We start from the raw sequence: 17,927 nt of genomic DNA on the forward strand, positions 1-17,927 counted from the left end.
TTATTGACGAGAAGTAATGATCTGTTTAGTGAGGTTTAATTGACTTCTGGCTTCGAATCCAGAGGCTGAGGTGAGCATTTGAAATTCCCAAATTATAATTCATAGCGAATTCAAAAAAGTGGACAGTCTACAGCAGAAGATTATGGTGTCTATAATTACAAAATGATTGTGCATAGAGAGAGGATATTATTGCTAGTGTTTCGAACCCCTTTAGCAGTATCCTATGAACTAAAATTTAAAGCTTGCTTGTGTTTCACATGTAAAAGGGTTCTCTACATTTCGGTTAAAAACGTAATATATCTCGATTCACGAATTAAAATCGCTTTTTTCACACACGAAGCTTGTATACAGTGTAACCCTTGACTTCACGGTAGAAAAAGTGCAATTTGGGATATCTTTTCTCCCGAAACTTGAAACAAAGGTTATCGAGTCATTTAGCAGGCGTCTGACGGCCACCGCGTATAGTGAGTAATGGTTAATCAGCAGCAAAGTCTTGGCGTAATATTCTCTTTTCTTCCTCCACATAACTCTTTCCTCTAGAAGTCTGTCCTTGATCGCGTTTTCTTTTCTCTTTTTGCTTAAAATTTTCCGTTTTCTGTTTCTTTGGAGCACTTTCTCCTAAAAGAACAAATTTCAAAGCAATGAATATTTCCGCCTCTCTCTTTTACCTGAGCTGGTTTGATTAAAAGAAAAACAATTCACGAACAAGCATATGATCGAGAACAATTTCGAACAACGCTTCTCAAGTTCATACACACAAACTCAGCGACAACAGCTTATAATAAGCGTATTCCAAACCTAATATTTGTTCCCTTTACGAGAAGCGTAGTCTCCTTAGTAATCGTAGTTCGAATACATCAAGTTACACGACGCTAAAGAGAGTCACGGCGGCGAAGAAGACTATGAGAAGAGAGACTTTTTTTGCTTTTTTTTATTTGTTTGTTTGTTTGTTTGTTTTACCTCAACCCTCTAGAAAGGGTACACACTCTATAGAGCCGTTTACAAGCAAGCTTTTGTTTCTGGGAGCTTGAGGAATACGAAACAATGAAAAGCTTCTCTGCAAGAGAGGCAGAGAAAATTTGTCCCAGAAATAGCAACGTTAACGACAAGCCATTCTTGGGTGTAGTATCTTACCTCTTTCTTTCAAGATGTTTAAGGCGGTAGTGACTGATCTTTTTTCGTGAACAACTAAGTGCTTTTGTATGTCAGAGATCTCCTTGCCGTATTTGACTGGAGCAGAAGAAATGACAGCATCTTCGTATTCTTCACTATCTCTGCTGCTTTCCGTCACAGGAGGAAATTGTACGGGAGGAGCTGAATAGGTGTTTGGTTCGTATCGTTTTGACAGCGAGTTCCAATCGACGTAGCTCTCCTCTTTAGTTTCAAGGAAAGCTGGTCTCCCAACTGTTGCGAACAAAGTCGTCGGTGAAGGAAGCTTTGTCTTGAGTGCTGATGCATTACCTGCTGGGCTCTTGGATTTCAATTTGTCTTGATCGTCATCCCTAACACCGCTTTCGTTTTCAGAGTCTGAGGTCGAGCTGGAATCTCCGGCAGTAAAGAATGACAGCGGATCTTTATCGGCACTGTTTACCTCCTTGTTTAACGGTTCGTCCGCCATCTTGAATTTTGTGAATACATGGTAACAATGAGCAGCGGCCCTGCATAAAGTCAAACCCAGGTTCTCGAAGTTTTATCCCTTACAAAAAGATGTCATGTCTTACCCTTTTTTCATGACAGTACTTCTCCGTTATCTGTAAAAAAATCAACGGGTAAAATGCCTCAGAGAAACTATCGAAAGCGCCGCGAAGCGGAAGAAAGTGACGATGATCAGCAAGAAACATCTTTAACGAGCGAGGCGTTAGAGGAAAGGAAAGAACTACAACGATTTCGGAAGCGACAAGCTGGAGTTTCGGCTGTGGCCCTTGCTCTTGGAAAAACTCTTGCACCAGAAGAAGAAGTAGAGAGTGATCCTTTTAAACTGAAAACAGGCGGGCTTGTTCAGGTGAACGATTTGATCCAGGATAGAAATCGTGACAGAGAAGGGGAAGACAAAGAGAAATCGATTAACTTAGGAGCAAATTTTGCCGCTGAAACAAACCGAAGAGATGAAGATACTCATATGTTAAAATACATTGAAGAAGAGATGGCGAAGAGGAAAGGTGTTGCACTGGATAAAACTGTTCAAAACAAGTGGGTAGCTAATTTTTATTTTGAAATGTGTCTTTGCACGTGTGAATAGTAAGTTTATCTTGGGGTATTGCAATGACTGAGTCAGTCTATTACAACTGATACCCTTCTCTGTGCCCCTACCTAATCAAAACTGTCAATCAAAATTGCCGACAGTTCCTGAGTCATATTGGTGAGATTCAAAGGTAGTTCGTAAGAAGGAAAAATCAGTGGTGCAAACCTGCCTACAAAGGAGAATGGAGCTCAGATTTTTGCCAGTGTAAACTAAGTGGACCAGTGTTTTTTCAAGTTTTAGGGCTATATGTGTCTCTGGTCTCAAAATGTTGAAAAATTTAGGTCTGTAGCACTTTCCTCATTCCTATTTCAGCTTGTTTAAGAGAGTGTCGTAACATGTTTCAACTGCGACCTCAAACCAAGGACTCATTTTCTCATTGCCAAACTTTTCTTTCAACAGTACAGTGAGGAAGGTAGAATTTTAGAAGAGAACCATTCACTTTAATTTTCTTTTCAGACATAGCTTTTGTTGTAAGCTTGTCTCTCTACAAGGTTCTTTTAATTTCAAGGTAGATCTAGTCAATTTTTTTGTTGGGACAGATTTATTATCAGAAAGGTTAACTCAGCATCATACTGTGAAATACATATGCTTGGTAAAAGTACACAACTCAGTACTAGCTTGGGTGGTTTGCAACTAAAACATGGTCTGGACCTGGGGGTCTGGACCCCCATTTTTTGGTGAAGTGGAAGTTCTCAGGTCATTTTTATTCACAAAATGTCATAGAATATTTCTGTTTTAAACAGCTGAAATCATGCAGTCCATACCACTTTTTAAACGTATCTGAACCCAATTTTTCTTTGCTGACCTCTGTGATTTACTGAATTTACTGAAAAAAGGTAAACCAGGATCATAATTTTTCCTAAAAAAATGGGGTATCAGGTAAATTTCTTTACAGACCAACTGAGATTTTTGGTGCAAGGATGGTTGTTATTATTGTTGTTATGTCTTTTTTGGGGCTGAAGTTTCAGTGATTTGGTTGTTTTAAGTGGAATGGTGATTCAAAGTCAAAACATCTCCAGATTTTTTTTAATTCCAGTGGCTGGAATCTTTCCCAGACTGAGTTTACTTGTTTTAAAAGTTGTAGGCTGTAGGAGAAGTAGTGTGGCAGATGCTTGAGTGAAGGATGTCAAAGCTATTTACAAAGGCTGCTAGGCCAAGGTTTGGGATCCCATATTATGATAAGACCTGTGATCATTTTTGATCCCAGTCAGATTGGAATGTAGTCTGTCATGGTGCCAGCAGCTTCAGCCCCCTTAGGGATTCCCATATAAACACAGAAAGAGTGTGATTTATTTACTGGTTTTTATTACTGCCGATTATGTAAACTTTTGCAGGCCAAAATCAAAGGAAGATTTGCTGTATCAGGTTCCAGAACATATCAATGTCAGGTCAAAGATAATGGCATCAGAAGAAATGCTCTCGAATCAGATGTTATCTGGTATTCCTGAGGTGGATCTTGGCATTGACGCAAAAATAAGGAACATTGAGGCTACAGAAGCAGCTAAACAAGCTGTGATTGAGGAACAAAGGTACAAGAAATCAAAAGAACCAACGGAGATGGTTCCAACCAACATGGCGGTGAACTTCATGCTGCATAGTAGATGTAAGCTATGTTTCAATTTATAATTTTTGCATGTTGACAGGATGAATAAGAACAAACATGGAGAAATTAACTATCTAAAGTCAAGGAAGGTAAATTAAATGGTGCAATGAGTTTGAAAAGGTGAAGTTTAATTACTAGCTCAACTTTGAAGCAAAGCTATCTTGAGGGTTGATAATTATGTTTATCAAACTGAGGCCCCATCAACACTAATGCCTTTTTTGTTCAAAAACATGAACTTCCCAATTTGGCTTCCCTGTACATTTTTGGATTTTTCAGTCTGGACAATTGGGAAAAACATCAAAATTTAGTAGCGTGAAAAGTGGAGGGCATTATGAAAATGCTAGTCTGGTGAAGAAACTATTTTGCTTCATTTTGCTTGAGAAAAAAATTGAACACCTTCCAATTGTTATTTTATTTATTGGCAATATTCAACCAGGTTGGCCCAGTTCAGCTTCAAGCTGATTTGAATGGGGGTCTGCGACCAGAGCCAAGTAGTTAACAGTGTTACAAGGCTTAAATTGAATCACAACCATTTGTATGGGGCACAAGTGGCTGTATGACTTTTGTGCCAAACACACTAAAATCACTTGATATTAAGAACTGATGTGAATGTGAATGTGTTTCCAGTTTATGATGAGCAAAAGAATATTGATGCAGAAAGCAAGAGAGCTGCTGCAGCAAGAGACAAGGCACAAGAACAAGAGAAAGTAATTAGAAAACCAACAGTAAAGGCAGATGACACTTCATCAGCATCAAGCAGCAAAGCACATGAAACTGAAGTTCCTGTAGCTGCTGCTTCAAACAAGAAAAGAACTGGTGACAAAGTTGAAAAAGCCACTGACGATTTCTTTTATGAGAAATTTAAGAAACGAGCAAGAGACTCATGGAGGTATCAGTAAGGTATCTCTGTATGATGTTTCCTATGACAGTGCCTTACTGCTTGTGAATCACAGCTTTGTTTAAAAGACTGAGGGAAAGATAAAATTGCATCATACAACAGGTGAACAGAAACAGACAGGCAGCAGAAATTTACTCTCCTATCGAGGTTAATTCTTCAGCACTTGTGGCCCCTTAAAGAGTTCTACAACTACACACACTTGAATTCCTAACTGTATTTTTAAATAATTCCTCATATTTTACATCTATTGAAGAATTTTTCCCTTCAATGCTCCTCAATAAATATGTCTACAAGATAGAGAAGACTGTTTTCTTCTGGCGGCTTTCAAGGTTAAAAGAACATTTTTTGTACCTCACTAAAATACACAAAACAGTTAAGTCTTGTAACTCAAGAGCCCCAAAACTGCCACACTTCATCCACATCTAAAGGACACAAGTTGATACCACTCTCTTAAGTTTAGTACAAGTCTCCTTCTACCTTTACAGAAGGTGTACAGCCTTTTTTCTCAAACAGCAGCTACTATCAAGCCTATGTTTCCCAGGATGGGATGCTCGGTATTTTCAAGTGGCCATTGCAGCTAGTTTTGTAATTTTTACTGCTAATATGTTGAGCAAAGTTCATGAAAGTATTTTATGTTGTTCACTTTGTCAAACATCACTCACACTTGACAATGTCTTTGGGCAAATTTTTATTTTTAAAGATTTAATGTTGATGAATCACATTCACCAGAAGAGGCAGAGTCATTTTGATTCAACACTTTATCTTCTTTACTTTTGATGATTTCCTGAGTTTTCAAGAAGATATTGACAGAAGCAAGAGCTTCTTTGGCCCAGACAGGAAAAATTTCATCTGGAAACATCCTTTTCATAAATTTGTGCACAAATTCAGGAAATTTGTCCTCCTTGATACTTCCTCTTATATCATGCATCAACTTCATCTGAAACAAAATGGAAAAAAAATAGAAACCAAAATAATTAAGTCAAAGCAAATAAACTTGAATATTTTTACTGAATGAAATTTTTAAAATTTAAAAATTGTACCAGCACATTTCTTATTCCTACTCTGAAGAATAGCTGATGGAATTTCTCTATATATCACATTGGCTTTTGGAAAGGGAGCAAAATTTCATGTAGGGAACCCTTAGAGTAGGAGAAAAATCAACCCAATTTATAATTAAAGGTTCAGGAATCAAACCTGAACCACACTCTAACACATTGAATTCATTGTTCTGGCAACTAGTCACATCATATGTTTCCTTTTAATCTCTCCCACACACTTGTAACCCTCATTGTTAGTGCGACAGGATATATGTTTTTCCCCCTGCTGGAAGATTTGAGACTAGTCGGGAGGAGTTTGCTGGGGTCTGGTACCAATATCAGTTCCAGACCCATTGCAGACCTCTTGCTTGTTGCTTTGCAAAAGGCCTCAAACTTTCCTGCAGGCAAAGGAATGGTTGTGATGCAGCCCCAATAATGAGGGCCTGCTTACAAGATAACAGTATTTGTCATCGTTCAGCATACCTGATAATAAATGTTATGAATTGTCAACAAATGACAAGCAACCTCTTCTCTGCCTAGCAAAGAGTTGATGTAAGCCCTGGTGTGATGTTTACAAGCCAAGCATCTGCAGTCTCTGTCAATAGGTTCAAAGTCTGTTGAATATTGTTTATTCTTTAAGTGAAGTTGACCCCAAGGTACCAGGGCTGTGCCAAATCTCTGGATTTGTAAGAAAAAAAATCAGTCAGTAGCTTTACAAGTGGATTATCAGTACAATGATCTTCAAAATTCTGGTTGAAAGACCCTTGAAGATCTTGGCATGAGTATTGAAGATCATAATAAATATTTCTCTATTACAATCCTTGATAGGATCCTCAAAATCCTGAAGATCCTTTAGGGAAATTATAGGCAAGAACTGTAGGAGCAAGATGTATAAAACAAAAAAATCCAAATTTGGCTTTGAGAGTAAGAAACCCTGAACAATTACACTTAACACTCCCTAGGATTTATTTATTTTTTATTACTGGGTAAGAGCGAGGAGGAAACTTAGTATCAACTCAGGGGTGGAGACCGGCTTAGCATGATCAAATAACAGCACAACTGTGCATGCACATTCTTCATATGATGCTGGATTCAGGGTTAATGAGCAAATATGTTTTAAAACTGGATCCCATTACAACACTATTTTAATCTTATTTATCCTGATTGATCTAATTTTTTTTTGTCAGAGTTTAGAAGTAATGCACTTCAAGTCAAAATGACTGGACAAAACTTATATGAAATTTGATACCTATATTCTCAGCAAATGTTTACTGATCTTTCTCCATTGAGAATATCCTTATCATTATTATGGAAAAAATTCAAGAAGATACCTAAAAGACTCTTACAGAAAATAAAACATAGGTTATTTAGATTAGAATAAATTAACGATAACACATTAAATACTCCACTCTGTTGAGTCATGCTTGACTGTACAGTATGTTCACTCTACTTACTGCTGTTCTGGTTGGATAGACACAGTCAAACATGTCAACTCCCAAAGCACAGCAAACTACAAGATCCACAGCATAGCTTGAGAAAATAAAAGAAATAATTATAAAACAGAATATGAAAAAATTAGGAAATTAATCTTGATACATTGCCAGATTGATTTTCCAGTAATTTTTTTCTTATGAACACCAAGCAATCTTTGCACATGACCCTTACCCTACACCCATAAGATATCTTGGTTTGCTCTTTGGTAGATGATCTGTGCACAGTGTAACAGTTTTCCAAAATAAAGACTTCTCTTCTCCACCACTAAGGCCACCAATGGCAATACCAGGTGTGTTACGTTTAACCATCTCTAAGAAATGAATATTCAATAAATTTGATCCTATAGCAACTGTTGAAAACATTTCAAAATTTTATCAATCTTATGGGTTACTGTACTTCCTACATGATTTAGCTACTTGCATTAGCCCAGTGATTGGCTAACCAAACTGCTCGGACTCAGGGCTGAAAGGTCAAGATCCAAGCATTATCCAAGTAATTCTGGTGTGTTCTTAGACAAGACACTATAAACCCACAGTGCCCTACCCTGGAGTACAAATGGGTAACAATGAAATATTGAGGAACCAGACAAAATAGAAGGGTAAAGTTATGACCTGCATGTACAATGGGGCAGCATCTCAGGCAGAAGAGGTGGCACTACCCCTGCACTGCCCTGTTATGCTGTGGGAGCCAGGATAAACTTGGACAACATGTTGACAGTTAGGCTCAAGGGCAGACTTTCTTTTTCATCCAAAATTAAGTTGCAAATAATCAGATAAACTTCAGATACAATGAATAATGGTGAGGGGACTTTGTTTCCTCAAATTTGTATAGGTAATCACATGAGGCCAAGTACTATTAAGGATTAATTGCACGAGAGTTTTCAAAATTTTCCAAAATTGCCCGAGTCGCAAAGCAACGAGGGCAATTTGGAAAATTTTGAAAATTCAAGTGCAATTAATCCTTAATAGTACAAGGTCTCATGGGATTACTTGTTTATCAATAAAGGTAAAATTTATACGAAGGAAAATCACGCGCGCAGTCTATTTTTAACAAATTTCAAGATAACGAACGGTTGCTATGCAACGGATTAGCCAATCATTAACAGGTAATCATGCCCTCTCTTGATTACTAAAAATGCCCTCAATTAAGAAAAAATGCCCTCTCTCTCAACCAATCAGCGCTCAGTAATTTTGCCCTTTATTGATAAGGTCTGTAATCATATGAGCAATTAACAAAATGGGACATCCACCAAGTGGTAGTCCAATTTGTCAATCACAAGTATCAATTTGAAAATGATTGCAGACAGAACTAGATGACACAAAGTCCTGTTACCAATTAATTATCACCATTACCATTTCTGAAAAAAACAAATACATTTAGGAATTAAACATCTCCAGTAGAGATAATGTCTATAGTAAAAATTCTTCCATTTTGGAAATTCCCCAGTAGTTCTTCAGGAAAAGTGGTTGTTGCTATCATAATGGTTATTGTGATAAATTCTGTGATTGGTAAATTTAGCTGAGTGGACTCAGTTTGATTGGAAGCTCCAACTGTCCAATTACCAGTGTCTGATTACAGCCAACAGTCTGATTACAACTGAATGGACTTATTAGTGAAAATTAAAGCAGCTAATGCTCCAATAACATTTGAGGAAATTGTAATGGTTAGGATTAATAGATAAATCAGATGAACTGATGATGGATGATGCTTGTAAAACAAAGTACCTCGTATACAAGTCTTTCTAAGTTCTGGATCTAATCCTCCCTGTATTATTGCAAAAAGGTTTTGCTGTGTTGGCTTAGCATGGGCTGATATACATCTGTCCAACCATCGGATTGAGCGCAACATGGCCTCTTCAACTCTTGGACCTACAGAGGCAATGATTGGATTTTAGCCAAAGGATTAACTGAAACATATCTATAAGGTAGGATAAGATTTGCTTTTTGGGATGGTAAGGGACTTTTTAAGTTCTACTCTTGTCCAAATCTGGGGTCACTAGTTCATTTTGGCATCAGGATAAATATTGTTCAATCTGTATTTATTTGATCTGTCTTAATGATTCAATAGTAAAATGAACAGAATTTAGTTCATGGTTGAAATATAGGATCCTATAAGTTTTCTCTCATTTCTCTCCTTTTTGAAGATTTGATTAAAGCAAAGATGTTTGTAAAAAGTTGACCTAACAAGTAATAACCCTACCATACCAACTAGCAGGCTAATCTATTTACCTTCCTGGTACAAACAACATCTCTTATTGATGCTATTGTTACTGGAATCATCTACAGGGGCTTCACAAAAATATTCGTAATTATGATTCAAAAGGTCTTATCCTCTAGTTGTCACTGGTTGCAGGATAACATTTACCACTGTGCATCAACTCCACTTCCATTTCATTCTTTTTCATACTCTTAGATACATTTTCATTAAAGAAAGCTCAGTTATGAGCATATTAAGTATCTGCTATATTTGCCATTGAACAGTCAGGCTGAAAATGACAAATCTTTGAAAGAGATTGTAAGCAGATTGCCAAGGTTGCCATACTGATTCAGGTTACCTGTTATAGTACTGCTGACCACATCATCCAGCTGCATTATGATATCAGCTCCTATGGAATTCTGGATCTCAGTTGACTTCTCAGGGGTAAGTAGCATTTCTTTACCATCATGGGGAGACTGGAACTTAACACCTTCCTTTGAAAAAGAAATTAAAGGAATCTCTGTGCGCACATATAAATCTTTACTGGTAAAATTTTTCTCTTTATTTTAGGTATTTCAATCAGCTCAATTTGTACCTCCTCTACTTCAGATGCAGTCAGTACAAAATTAAGACTGCATACAAAATGCAGACTGGTTGCAAAGTACACACTGAGAATTTAAACTGTTTTTTTGTCTGATATGTAATAATATGTCATCTTACAACTTACCAAGTGTCACACAATCCCTTTTCCGCGATCACCTTTCACAATCATTTGCACTATTATGGAATATTCCTTGCCTATTTCCTTGTATATTTTGTTTTATAACAAAGTGGCTGTTGTTTTCAGTTTTTCACTAAGCAGACACAATTGTTCTTAATAGAATTTCAAGTCTTCATATAGTCTTTTCACTTCACATGCAAGATGTCAGAATTGAATAATTAACAGGTGCAATTTTTGAGAAACAATTGAAAGCTTTGCACGCGTTCCATACTCATCATCTTTTTAACCAATATGTGTTCATCTTGATGACAAAAATGCAGACCAAGATCAAAACTGTTTCTTCAACTTGGTTTATTTTCAAAATTCAGGGGTGTTCACACACTGATTGATGGGCCATTTGTTTATCTCTCATCTGTTTGGTAACTCCACAAATATTAAGATGTAAAAATCAGTGTATGTACCATGTTACAAAATTCCACTTGTAATAGTGCAAATGATTGTAAAAAAAACGTTCCTTGAAAAAAAATTCTGTGACACTTGCTAAGTTGTGAGATGTCATTTTATCATGTATCAGACGGAAAAAACAGTTTAAATTCTCAGTCTGCATTTTGTACCTGGTCTACAGTCTGCAGTCTGCATTTTGTACTGACCAACTTCAGATGGTAAGTCCAAGAAAAATTGTTTGCTGGGAAGAAATTTCAATGACAATATTTAAATTTGACAAGGAGAACACTTGTGCGAAAATGAGTAAGGGAGAAACAGAAGTAAAAAGGGTTGTAAGACCGGAGTGGCTTACCTCAGTAATTTCAGCTAATTTCAATAAAGATACCATCTGAAATCCACCACTGTCCTTTATGTTGGAAACAAGTAAATAATAATTTGTTAACCACTCGAAACAATTACTGTTCTTTTCTCTTAAAGCGTGTTTCGACTCAGACAATATTAATATTTTGGCAGGCAACTTACCGTTAATAAGGCTCTCTTCCAATTCATAAATCCATGTAGTCCCCCGGCTTTTTCTAATACCTCTGTGCCCTGTGTGTTAAAATTTATCTCATGAACTGATTTTTAAGAGCTAGAACCGTATAATAATGCAATTAAAATGCTCCTGATCTCTTGTTCTCTCTACCGGTCTCATTCCAAGATGGTACGTGTTCCCAAGAATAATCTGACAGTCCAGCTCTGTAAGTTGTTTAGAGGTCAAACCCTTCATTGTTCCCTGAGTTCCTACAGGCATAAATACTGGAGTTTCTACTTCATAATGTGGCAAAGTTAGAATAGCAGTTCGAGCCTTTGTTGTGGAGCATTCTGCTATAACTTTGTAACTCAAGGCACATGTTTCAAGGCACTTCTCGTCCGCCATGTTGATTTAGACCGCTGACTGGTAGTAATATAAAACACCGGTAGGGGAGGGGTAAGCTATGTTTGTTGGTTTTTGACCGAAGTGAAATAATTTGTTAACTGCAATTGACTGATCTTCTTTTGATTGCATAGAATCGTCTTAAAATCATATGGTACTGCTTAAATAAATTTCCAAACATATTGAAGCTTTCAAATGTAACTAAAACGAACACATTCCCTATCCCGGCTTTCCCAGCCCTCCCCCGCCTCCTCTTAAAATTTATTTTTTAAAAATCATCTACGTCCCCAGTATTTATAATCAGCGGTTGAGAGTTTGAGAACAAACAAAATGGCGGAAAGCGTAAGAATCTCAGAGAACCCTGCAACTGGAGATCTTTCTTCCTCAAACAATGGGCAGATCACAGTAAATCAAGTCAAATTCGTCGGAATAGAATATCCAGGTTTTATAAAAGATGAAAATCACATGCTTGAAACCCTAGGAGGTGAGGAAGCAGTGTCAAGGACTTACTCAATTCCTACGCGACGATTAGAATTGTCATTTCGTCCTGAAGATCCTTACGCTCATTCATTGTGTGGTGATCGGTATGCTACTGCAAACTTACTACTGAGAGTGAAACGGCGAAAGAAAAAGCAACAACGAGGAAACGGTGAGACGGAAGTAGTGAAATATGAACAGGAGATATTGGGGATAGTTGGAAATTCATTCAAGTAAGTGTATATCAACTTGATAATATATGGTATTCACTTTGCCAATATGGGAAAGCGGTGTTAGGAAAACGGAATCTGGGCTGAATTTAACTACCAAATAATTTGGATATGGTGCTGTTAATCACTCATTGTTTTGTGAAGAAGAGATAGTTAATTCCCTACTGAATTCTTAATTACAAGGATTCCACCGTAGGTAGGTAAATGTACGTTTGACCAAGGTTAAAATTACCGGGTAAGGAAACACTGAAAGATTTCTGTATAACCCTGCCATACTATTCTAAAACAGACCTGTAGTCCCATAGGCTCTTGGGTCTTGTTTTTCTCCTAGGTATAGGTTTTACAAGTAATATTTTCTTATCACCCTAATGGTGAAAATTATCTCTTGCATCATGAATTTTTAGTATTAGGCATGAAGACACTATTTTCTATACAAAAATACTCTATGTACTTGGTATTAATATTTATCAACCTTAAGATACTTTAGTTTCTCATTTGGTAAGACTTGGTGTGTTAGTGTTCCATGTTCCACTCCCTCCTTCCCCTTCTTCCTGCCCAGCCACTCCTGTAATGGGTGATCTTTGTTGGCAATTCCATTGGCCTAGATAGAGAGAAGGGAGGATACCTGCCATCATAACTGTGTGCCAAAAGACAATACTTAAGTTTAATTATTCCTATAACCATATGGTAATTCCAATGACAGACTGTAAAAACTGATGAACCATTTTATAATACCTTATATTTATCAGTGCTTTCAATAAGATTTGAAGTAGGTGGCTATCTCAGTAAAGCACCCACCAGAGAATAACATAAAGCAATTCAGGATAAAATGGCTTCAAATGGATTTTTCCATGTTAAACTTCAGAAAATGATCATTAAATTTAATCCCCTTAATTTGTAACACTTGCTTAACTGATCATTTTATTTCTCAGCAAAATCTTCCATTTGTTGACATGCAAAGCTGCTACTTGAGTTTCGCAAAAGTCCTCAGAAAGGACATTTGGTTACTGGTTACGGAAATCTGACTCAGTTTGTTCTTGGAAACTCAAAATCTTTTTTCTGGAAATGTGGTATATGATAAGCCATATCAATCATTTTTATCAAGACTTGCTTAAATTAAAGGGGAAAAAGATCTCAAGGTGTTTCATGTCTCTTCTTGTGAGTTGTTTGAAATCTTCCAAAAAGCCATAGAAAGATCCAGAATGTTTTTTGTTCTAAAAATTCAGCTTGAATGTGGGAATGTATACCTGCCAACTCACAACACAACACCTCCCTGAAACTCCTGCTGACTTGGGTCAGTCTTAAGGAAAACCACATGCTAATACTGCTTGGCGATCTAGCTGCTTTTAATGTGCAACTTTTAGTACTCTTTGGACTACAGATTAACTCAGCCTCATGAAAAGGTTTTGAACCACAGTATATTAGTAACATTTTAAATTCTTAGGTTCAACAGTTGATTGATAGGTATAATGTTATACTTGGGTTTGATGCTGAAAGTTAGTGGTATATAAGTTCCACAGAAACAAGCTCTTTATGTTACATCTGGTACCTGTTTATTTTTAGGTTTGAAGTTATGGCTGATTTTCAATACCTTGTTCCTGACTTGCCTGATGTCTTGAAACAAGTCACTGATGGAGCTGTATTAAATCAAGATGTCCCTTATCATTTACAACCTCCAGTGTTTACAAGGTTTGATCATCCAATAAACTACAACTACAATGCCGAGTCTGCACCACGAGGCAATAAAACTGATCAAGGAAATGAAAAGGATGAAGAAAGGTAGAGGCAGACATTTTGTGATCTTAACCTGAAAATATTTCAAGGGAAATACAAATAAACTTCATGGAGGCGCGGTGGCCTCATGGTTAGCGCGCTTGACTCCAGATTGAGTGGTCTGGGTTCAAGTCCTGGCCGGGGTCATTGTGTTGTGTTCTTAGGCAAGACACTTTACTCTCACAGTGCTTCTCTTCACCCAGGTGTACAAATGGGTACCAGCAAATGTGCTGGGGGTAACCCTGCGATGGACTAGTATCCCATCCACAGGGGAGTAGCAATACTCCTAGCTGCTTCATGCTAATGAAACTGGAGTTAAGTGCCGCGCCCATCGGCCACTAGGCCTGTATAAAGGCTTACCTACTTACACAAATAAACTTGACTTTAAGAAACCCTTTCACCACAAAGATTGATAAGTGATCAGGAAACAGCTTCTCCTCACATTACCAAAAAACTATAATGTGACAAGAATTAAGAAAAATATCAAGCAAGGGGGTATTATTTTACACAACAACAAATTCATTGAACTGGTTTTGTAGGAAATGAAGAGCAGGTAGTAGGGGGGAATTACTTTTGAGGCCTGGGGAGTAAAGATATTCAAAACAGATCTATAAAACTCCTTGTTTCCAGTAAATATTCTTGTCTTTGATTTCATTTTGTTTGTTTGATTTTGTTTTGTGCTCTTGTCAATCATTACTGAAAGTAGCTAGCATTCTTTTAAATTGTTATTACCTGGTTTCCAGCTTGGTTGGAACAAGAGCGAGAAATAGAAGACCAGTTTATGCAATTGCCATCAATTTTAATACCCATGAAGTTCCCACTGCTGCAAATCCTAAAGCAGAAGAAATTGCAAATCGGCCAAAAGATGGTCTTGTGGATGTCACAAAGAAACTGTTTGCCAACAGGCCTATTTGGTCCCGCTCAGCATTACAATGCCACATAACAAGTGCATCACAAGAAAGACTAAAACAACTGCTGGCCTGCACAGCTTATTATTGGCTTAATGGACCATGGAGGACTTTGTGGACGCGAATTGGATATGATCCACGGAAAGACCCCAGTGCCAAAATGTAAGTTAAATTTGCATAAACAATTCAGCTGAATAATTGTCTCTAGGTGATGCAGTAAATTATGCACACTCAGATATTTTCATGCAGAAATTTGAATATACTAGTATTTGAATATACTAGTATGTTATTTGTCATAGAAGAGCGAAAACGAAAAAGCAAAAACTTAAAGAATATATATATAAGAACAAAAAATGTGATAAAAATTTACTACGTCTTCTTTGTTTTTCTTTTTTCATTCAATGATGGGCAGTAGAGTTTGTTTATCATTATTGTACAACATTTCCAGTGTTGAGAGATTTCCACAAGAGGGCAATTCAAAATGGTGGTCTGCACGACATTCTGGGTTCAAATGGCAGATATCAGTTTCAGTCATTTTGAACTACCAGTAGTTGCTAACTTCCAGGTAATCTCATCAAATAACATTTCTCAAGAACAATTTCAACAAAAGTTTGTTTTAACAGTGAGGATAGAAATATGAATATGTTGAACTTCATAAGTAAGTTTGCAGACTTATTGAAAATGTTATTAAAACTTTATTTTGTTTTCCATGTCTAAAATTTTTGCCTCTAACAGTTATCAGATGCTTGACTTCCGTGTTGGTAGCAGAAAAGGGGCTAAAAATCTTCCAATCAAAGCAAAGAGAAGTTTAAGCAAATATGTTCTTCCAAATTTGGTCAGAAGAACTAACAGCGTGCAGGGAACTTTGGCTAAAGAAGTTGTTATGGTGGACAGTGAGAAAAAAGCAGAGGAGAAGCAAAATCAAGAACCAGATTTACCATATGTCTTTACTCCTAACAAAATGCCGATACAGAAACAGCTGTTTTATCAAGTATGTGACCTTCATGACCCAGAGATTCAAAGACTCCTCAGCAGAAATGATGGCCAGGTAAATTACTACAATAACTACTAATGCATTAATGGAAAACATATATACATTGTGATGTCTTTTTCTGCATTCTATTAACATATTTGGCATGTGTTCCTTACATGTGTTAAACTTGGAAAGGAATGCATGGTTCTTCAAGTAGATTTAGGACTGTAAACTAAGAACTGTGTTTGTTGATGATAGCACCCCACAGGTATCTGTAAGGTAGAAGTACAAGCCGTGTTGACACCTTAGTTATTTTTTCAGGTTTCACTTTCTCATACTAATTGTTTCATGGTAGTTACTTTGTCAGGAGCGAATCGTCACAAATTCTCCACTCGTTGAATATAGTGTACTTCACTAGTCATTTTTATCATTTGCAAACAAAGAATTTTCAAGGTTTTAGTCTGATTCTACTTTGTTCTTACCAGGTTCTTCAGCTGCAAAAATTCCTTTTAATTTCTATTTAGTTAAAATTGGCTACTGCAAAAGGTGCATGTGTGTGTATTCTTCCGCGTGCGTGTTTTTAAGTGGTAACGTTTGTGAAAAGATGGGGTTTTTTTATTTGTTCTCTAGGAAGAGGAGTGTCACGAGCGTGATGGTTGGTGTTTGCCAGGCACAAGTGATCAGATCAGATCCATTCTTTACCAACGGACTACTGAACTAGCTGAGAGACTTAAACAGGAACAGCTGGGGGACGGAACGGAGGCATCGGCTTCTCAATTAGAACTCATAGGAGAGGAGTGGGCAGGACACGAAGGCGTTCAAAACTACTTGCAAATGCTTGAACAGGACGATGATATTGAGGCGTACGATATTTTTGATGACTATGGTGAAGGAGACGATTAAATGAGATACGTGACCGTTTATCATCTAGAGCAATCGGAGTTCACTATAATCGATCGGTGTCATTCTTCTCTATCCTTGGCCCATCCTTGGCCAATCCTTAAAACTTTTTTAGTTTACCTTCCTTTTCGGTGTTTTTGTGTAAAACTACTAATGTAAGGTTTCGTTCTGATTAAGAACAATACTCAGCGCCAGAGGCAATAACCCAAAAATTTGTGTTGTATCTTTCTTTGTGTTCGATTTTTAAAACCTAGCCTGTGCCAGGCATTCAGTTAGCAAAACGGAACACGATGCTAAACGGCGTAAAAGTAACGGAAGGGCGAAAAACGAGAGAGGGTTGAATCGAGTCGAGGAAATAACGCGTTTTTTACTGTCGCGCTGGTTACTATCGCACCTTGTTTTATTAAGGACCTGTTTACATGGAGGTGGGGGACACCAGGAAGGTGAGGTAACCCGCCTGTCCATATAATCTCTCATTTTATCCTGAGCATGTTTACGTGATAGGTGGGGTGACCCACCTAGGCGGGTTGCCCGGTCTGATGGGTAGGGTAACCCTGTCAGCCGGGGAGGCGTTCGTGTTACACTAACATCAAATGAGAAAAAAAATAACAAAATACGAGTATGTTAAATTTTTCGTACATTTTCTAGCCGTCCCATGCAAAGTTTAAACGTTAAAACACCAATTTTTACGTCCTGTTAGCACTGAAACCTCGACAGCGATTGAGTCACGTTTTTACATTGAACTCAACTATACATTCACATGTACCGAAATGAAGACGTTGTACCGTCTGAAACGGTTAACGCATCGAGCTATTGGCGAAAATCTTCGAAGAAAAAATTACGTCTTTTCGGCAACGTTTTACCACACGTCGCCGTAATGACATCGTCAACTCCTTAACTTCACCGCGGCATCCTGAGGTTGTAGGATTGTATGTAAACGCGGGCTATTTTTCGACCACGGCCAGGAGGGTTACCTTACCTACCTGGGGTCCCTCACATCCATGCAGACAGGCCCTAACTGAGCGCATGGAACAGGTTCATGTCCCTCCCTCTTCCCCTCATCCACATTTATTTCTTTTTTCACTTCTTCGAACTCTCACGACTATGTTGACTGG

The 17,927-nt window shown here is 37.6% G+C and overlaps 4 protein-coding genes across 4 annotated transcripts; 2 read left to right on the plus strand and 2 right to left on the minus strand.

The window, feature by feature from the left end:
* Positions 1–20: 20 nt before the first annotated feature.
* On the minus strand, positions 21–1,636 carry LOC113681671 (UPF0690 protein C1orf52 homolog). Its single transcript, XM_027198780.2, has 2 exons — positions 1,135–1,636; positions 21–618 (listed from the first exon to the last, which is right to left on the minus strand). The coding sequence occupies exons 1-2, from the start codon at positions 1,616–1,618 to the stop codon at positions 476–478; spliced, it is 627 nt and encodes a 208-aa protein (XP_027054581.2). The 5' UTR covers positions 1,619–1,636; the 3' UTR covers positions 21–475.
* Positions 1,637–1,681: 45 nt separating this feature from the next.
* Positions 1,682–5,040, plus strand: LOC113681670 (splicing factor C9orf78). Its single transcript, XM_027198779.2, has 3 exons — positions 1,682–2,190; positions 3,577–3,845; positions 4,473–5,040. The coding sequence occupies exons 1-3, from the start codon at positions 1,775–1,777 to the stop codon at positions 4,742–4,744; spliced, it is 957 nt and encodes a 318-aa protein (XP_027054580.2). The 5' UTR covers positions 1,682–1,774; the 3' UTR covers positions 4,745–5,040.
* A 374-nt stretch (positions 5,041–5,414) lies between these two features.
* LOC113681669 (queuine tRNA-ribosyltransferase catalytic subunit 1) lies at positions 5,415–11,577 on the minus strand. The gene is made up of 9 exons (XM_027198778.2): positions 11,321–11,577; positions 11,158–11,226; positions 10,988–11,041; positions 9,829–9,964; positions 8,999–9,142; positions 7,446–7,584; positions 7,235–7,310; positions 6,264–6,458; positions 5,415–5,680 (listed from the first exon to the last, which is right to left on the minus strand). The coding sequence occupies exons 1-9, from the start codon at positions 11,552–11,554 to the stop codon at positions 5,438–5,440; spliced, it is 1,290 nt and encodes a 429-aa protein (XP_027054579.2). The 5' UTR covers positions 11,555–11,577; the 3' UTR covers positions 5,415–5,437.
* Positions 11,578–11,853: 276 nt separating this feature from the next.
* LOC113681673 (general transcription factor 3C polypeptide 5) lies at positions 11,854–17,024 on the plus strand. The gene is made up of 5 exons (XM_027198782.2): positions 11,854–12,261; positions 13,822–14,037; positions 14,775–15,101; positions 15,675–15,987; positions 16,543–17,024. The coding sequence occupies exons 1-5, from the start codon at positions 11,882–11,884 to the stop codon at positions 16,813–16,815; spliced, it is 1,509 nt and encodes a 502-aa protein (XP_027054583.2). The 5' UTR covers positions 11,854–11,881; the 3' UTR covers positions 16,816–17,024.
* Positions 17,025–17,927: the final 903 nt, after the last annotated feature.

This window comes from Pocillopora damicornis, chromosome 4 (assembly GCF_964200805.1).
Source record: "Pocillopora damicornis chromosome 4, jaPocDami1.2, whole genome shotgun sequence".
In the NCBI taxonomy this organism is placed as follows: Eukaryota; Metazoa; Cnidaria; class Anthozoa; order Scleractinia; family Pocilloporidae; genus Pocillopora; species Pocillopora damicornis.